The sequence below is a fragment of the Colobus angolensis genome, unplaced genomic scaffold, assembly GCF_000951035.1.
Source record: "Colobus angolensis palliatus isolate OR3802 unplaced genomic scaffold, Cang.pa_1.0 Scaffold118, whole genome shotgun sequence".
In the NCBI taxonomy this organism is placed as follows: domain Eukaryota; kingdom Metazoa; phylum Chordata; class Mammalia; order Primates; family Cercopithecidae; genus Colobus; species Colobus angolensis.
In genome coordinates, this window is record NW_012112919.1 from 6,850,997 (window position 1) to 6,856,918 (window position 5,922).

Here is a 5,922-nt window from a genome sequence, read left to right on the forward strand (position 1 = left end):
CACTTGGGCCTAGGAGTTCGAGGCTGCTGTGAGCCCTAATTGCACCACTGCACTCCATCCTGGGCGCCCCCAAAAAGAGGTTTGCACCTTTGCACCATGTTGTGCACATAATACTAGGTACTTCATAAATATTAGTCCCCCTTGTAGCCCAGAGCCTTATTGTGTGCTCACTAATGTCTGTAGCTGATAATAACAATGGCTTTGACCTGGGGAGGAAGAAGCCTCCCCAGAGTGGGAAGGGACATTCTTCTTGCACCGCCAGAGATCTAGGAGGACTCTGGAGGGCTGGGACTTCAGTAGTCCAGGCAATGCACACCTCTACATCGGCATATATGAACACACACAGGGATGCATTTGGAGTCACATCTGCATTCTTTTCTGGAGCTTCTCTTCTTGATCACATTGGTGTCCCTTCTTTGATTTTAGCCTGAATTTTTTTTTTTTCCTTTGGCTCATGCTGATAATTGTCTGTTTTTGCACTCACATACATGCTGCCAATGTTCATGAGCATATAACTTCCTGTGTGCATTAAATACTTTACCACCTATTGCCCCAACTGACCCTCCCAACAAGCCCCCTGATGCAGCCAGGGAAGCTTCACTATCCCCATTGAACAGTAGCAGAAGCCAAGACTTTGAGAGGACAGGTGTCTGAACAAAGGCCCACAGGGAGGAGACTGAGTAGTCAGGACTTGGGACGAGGCCTTCTCACTCTAGCTCAAGACTCTTCCTGATAATATCCCAGGCTGCCTCCACAAGCATGTGTGAGTTAATGCACACACACAGTCACGCTAATACACCCACCCCTAAATACACACATAATAGATTCAATATCTCTGAAGGAAGGGTTCATGCCTTATCAATTTCCTGCTACAGATAAAGTACCTGGCAGCTGAAATATAATAAGTGATTGTGGAATTGAGTTGACCTTGACTGCTCCACTGGACCCCCTTAGGGGACTAACAGGGAGAACGCAGATGAGGACCACAGCCAGAGCCAGAGCCAGAGTCCAAGTCCATCTTGACAGAACTCAGACAAGACTTTGGCCCTCACTTCTGGTTCCATCCATGCCCTTCGTAGCACCCACAGAGCAGAGGGGCCTGGTCACAAGGAGGGGCTGAGACGCCCAGGGAAATGGATCTGGCCATGGGAGCTGAGGCTTCTCTGAAGGTGAGTCTTAACCGACTCCGCCCTAGTAGTGGTGAATCGCGTGCCCTGCCCTGTTCTGTGCTGCCGAGAGCAGTGTCTGAACCATGGGCGCCTTTTAACGCTGCAGGTTCTGCCGCAGGACGTGGAACACCTTCTTCTAGAGGGGCACGTGAGAACTCTGGCATGCTCCAAAACTACTGTGCTGGTCAACCAATTGCCTCAGCTCGCACCCACACTGGTCCCTGGCAACCACACTGGTCCCACACTGGCACCCACCCTGGTCCCTGGCAAGCCGTTCTGCACAGAGGTTTTCACACACATGGGCATGGAGCACTGGCAGGAAGTACATGACATTAGAAATTAGAAGCCCAAGCTAGTAACACAGATCACCATCAGGGCTTCACTTTTTGCCAGCCACTTCTACATAAACATATCTGGTTCTACCCTTCACTCAGCCAAGGCATGGGCGCTACTGGCCTCTGACTCAGCTCACTTCACTGGCCTCAGCTGTTAAACCTGCCCCCTTCTGATATTCTGCAGATGCTAAGCACGCAACTGGTTTGGTATGGCTTTGCATCCGTGCTCTTTCTCATAATCCGTAGATGGGAGGCCACTGTGTCCTCTGGGTCTGCAGGACTTCTAGGGCAGGGGCACAGGGCAGGCCCAGCACAGGTGTTCAGGGAGCTGCTCACACTGCTGCTGTGTGCTCTTGGGAGTCCTGTTGGCTATTCCATTCTCCTCTCTGCCCACAGAGGTCACAGTGCCCTTGCGAGTAAGCAGGAGAAAGCAGGGTCATGAATTAGCAACTGCAAAGGATACATGCCAAAGGCCTTGCTGTGAAATCCAGGACCCCGCACCAGCTGCCCCAAGGTCCCTCTGGCTCATTTCCTCCTGTTCTTTCCTCACGTCACTCCTTATTTTTCCTGGAACACGCCAGGCCCACTCCTGCCCCAGGGCCTTTACATCACATGCCATCCAGAGAACCTGGTGCTCCCTTCCGGATTCCTGCTTAGCTTTTGTTCTAATGTCTTTTTCCTTTTAATTTTAATTTTTATTTTTTTGAATCATGGTCTTGCTTTGTCACCCAGGCTAGGCTGCAGTGGTGTGATCAATGCTCACTGTAGCTTGGAATTCCTGACCTCAAGTGATCCTCCCGCCTTGGCCTACCAAGAGCTGGGATTACAGGCATATGCCATGGTGTCCAACCCTAATGTTATTTACTCATTGAGGCCTTCCTTAGCTGATGTCTCTATAATTGCAAGCCCCCACTCCTCCCCACCCCCCACCATCTGCTTTTTCCTTGGTGCCTGTCACTGTCTATCTTATCTCATTGATGGTTGCTATCCCCACCTCAGTGTTTTCATCTGTTTGCCTGCTGCTGCATCACCAGCACTGCAGTGGTGTCAGTGATATCTGTTAGATGCATGAATGAGGGGGGGTGGACTGTGAGCTGATGAGGTTCTTGCTATGGCTGACTCCAGGCAGCCATGTTGTTTGGCCCAGTTCCACTCCCTTCTGGGTCTGACTCAATTCATCTGGGTAATGAGGAGGGCACATGAGCTGCTGCGTAAGCTGCTCTCCAGCAGTAATAATTGATGAGTCCAGGCAGTATCCACTTACCATGCCAAAGAGGTCCAAGCAGCAGGCAACAAGGGAAGGGAGGCAGGAAGCAGCTGCCAGGATGACTAACTGGGATCTCATGTCATTGGCCCCACATGCCAATCCTTACAGGCCTCAGCAAAGCTCAGGACTATTAGCTCCTGAGACTCACACAGTCTCCTTGCCTGACCTGTCCCTCAGTGACATTTGAAAAATAACTCAGTCAGGCATGATGGCACACGTCTGTATTTCCAGTTACTTGGGAGGCTGAGGTGGGAAGATCACTTGTGCCCAGGAGGTTGAGGCTGCAGTGAGCCCTGATCACTCCACTGCATTCCAGCCTGGGCAACAGAGCAAGATTCCGACTCAACAAACAAACAAACAAACAAAAAAGCAAAAGAAAAATAAAAAATAACTAATAACTTCATCTTCATCTTACAGTGGTGACACGGAGGCCTGGAGCAGGAATACAGGCTGACACCAGGCAGCCATGTGGTTGGGGCCAGTCCTGCTCCCTTCTAGGCTTGATTCAGTTCATCTGGCTAATGAGGAGGGCACATGAGCCTTCTGTACCAGCTGGGCCTGCTGCCTCAGTGACCACCAAGCCAATTGTGTGTTCCCCTTATTCAGTACCTTCATACCTTCATCCGGTTTTGCCCATCTGAGCTGAATCAATTCTTCCATCTTCACAGGGAGATAGCCTTCTCTCAGTCCCCAAACCCTTGATAAGGGAACGCACCACCACCTCGCAAGCCTACCTGACTTGAGTGCATCACAGTTTTCCACCTAATTATTTGTTGTCCCAGATTGTTTCATGTATGTATGTCTGATCTCTCCATAAGACTGTAAACTTACTGAGGGCAGAGATGATACTTACCTTTCCATATCCTACACAGATTTAGCCTGGTGCCTATTCAGTGGGTGATCAGTGATGAGTTTACCTGGATTTACTAATTTGTGATATTTACAAAGAATACATTTGGGAAAATGTATATTTGTTTACAGATGTTAAAAGGAAAATGTAAAATACAAGGTTGTATGTACAGCCTGATAATCACAGTGTCAACTATGTGTTCATATGGGTAAAACTGAAAGGCAATTGGTAAAAATAAAAATAGTAGTGTGAGGGCTGTTAGATTACGAGTGATTTGTTTAAATAATCTGTGAATATTGTTACTGAATTGTTTATGCATTTCAAAACTCTTTTTTTTTTTATCCTAACCAGTAGACCACCAGGGATAAAATGATTTTTAAAAATACATAGAGGGTTTTAAGAGTCATTGAAACATTCCACTTTTGGATGTAAGCTCATTAAGTCTTTCTTAGTCAGCGACTACTAGGGAATGGTAACAGGGTGGGTGGGGGGCTTGGCAGTCTTTTAGAGACTTTACTCACGGAATATTTATACAAAAATAGCTGAGCAAAGGAGGAAAAATATTCAAAGTTGATTTTTTTGCCTGCAAACGTTAATTCCGTGGGGAAAGGACAGAAAGATAAACAGTTTAAAATAACCAAATGAAATCATGTGAGCTTTTTTCTCTCTCTCAACAAGGATGGGGATGTCCATGAAGTCTCTTGGAGCTTCCCGGTTTTTTCGTGCTCTGAAGCTACAGCAGTGGGGAGTGGGGCTGAAAGAGGGAGCCAGTGGGTGGTACGCCCATCCCTCCAGGAAGGGAATGCCCTGGCACAGGTTTCCTCTTGATTCCCTAACTGCTCTTTACATGTTTATTTTATCTCTATCAGACTGTGGGCTCTCACAGATGAAGACCATACTCTTCCTGCAAAATGCTCAGTCCCACAGCACATGTAATATCTAAGAGGAACCTGAGAGGTCACTGGTCTAATCCCCTCATCAGACAAGAGAGGACCAGACTCAGAGACAGGCACGTGCCACAGTGACACAGCCAGGTTTCTTTGGGGGCCTGGTCTCAGAGAGCTCTGGACTGCTCAAGCCTGTCCTTGACAGTGGCACTGCTCAGCTTGGACATTCAGAGTGTCCTTCTGATACGAGTGCATTGAGTCGTCACCCCTGGGCTAGAAGACGGCAAAACAAAGATGAGAAAAGTTCAAAAAACCAAGCTTCTTAACATTAAGGATATTATAATTCAGAGGGAAAGATAGGGCACGTCCACAGACAACCAGAATACGAAGCAGAAAGCAAGGATGAGTTGCAAGAGGCACATACCTAGTCGGGAAAGAGCCCGCTGGGGAGATGTACCGAAAAAGCTCCAACGGCATTAAGCCAGCCCTTGAATGGGGATCAAAATGATGCAAATGAGGTGAGAGGTACTGAATCAGTTCATTTATTTAACAAATACTTACTGATAATCATGTGCCAAACAAGGATCTAGGTACTCAGGAAACACATCTCTACTAGCCTCATGGAGCTTACATTCAAACAAGGGTGGGGGAGAGACGCTAAACAAAATATATAAGTAAAAGTAGGTTAGATGGGCTGGTGGGAATGTAAAATGATGCAGCCATTGTGGAAAACTGTATGGTGGTTCCTCAAAAAATTAAACATAAAATTACCATTTGATGCACCAATTCCACTTCTGGGCATATACACAAAAGAATTGGCCGGGTGCAGTGGCTCATACCTGTAATCCCAGCACTTTGGGAGGCCGAGGCGGGCGGATCACGAGGTCAGGAGTTCAAGACCAGCCTGACCAACATGGTGAAACCCCATCTCTACTAAAAATACACAAATTAGCCAGGCATGGTGGTGCATGCCTGTAGTCCCAACTACTCGAGAGGCTGAGTCAGGAGAATCGTTTGAACCCGGGAGGTGGAAGTTGCAGTGAGCCGAGATCTCACCACTGCATTCCAGCCTGGGCAACAGAGCAAGATTCCATCTCAAAAAAAAAAAAAATTGAAAGCAGGGACTCGAAGAGATATTTGTACACTCATGTTCATAGCAGCATTATTCACAATAGCCAAAAAGTAGAAGCAACTCAAATGTCCTTTGACAGATGAATGGATAAACAAACTATGGCATATACAGACCATGCAATATTATTCAGTCCTTTTTTTTTTTGAGATGGGGTTTTGCTCTTGTTGCCCAGACTGGAGTGCAACAGCACAAACTCCGGCTCCCGAGTTCAAGTGATTCTCCTGCCTCAGCATCCAAAGTAGCTGGGATTACAGGCGTGCACCACCACGCCCAGCTAATTTT

At 47.5% G+C, this 5,922-nt stretch overlaps 1 protein-coding gene across 1 annotated transcript in view; it reads left to right on the top strand.

Moving 5' to 3' along the window:
- The first annotated feature begins 1,133 nt into the window (after positions 1-1,133).
- MAT2A (methionine adenosyltransferase II, alpha) overlaps positions 1,134-5,922 on the top strand; it is a 34,715-nt gene continuing 29,926 nt past the window's right edge. Inside the window, exons 1-3 of the mRNA XM_011925714.1 lie at positions 1,134-1,169; positions 1,276-1,491; positions 1,689-1,920. Of these exons, the coding sequence (XP_011781104.1) occupies positions 1,134-1,169; positions 1,276-1,491; positions 1,689-1,920 (484 nt within the window). The remainder of the gene's footprint in view (positions 1,170-1,275; positions 1,492-1,688; positions 1,921-5,922) is intronic.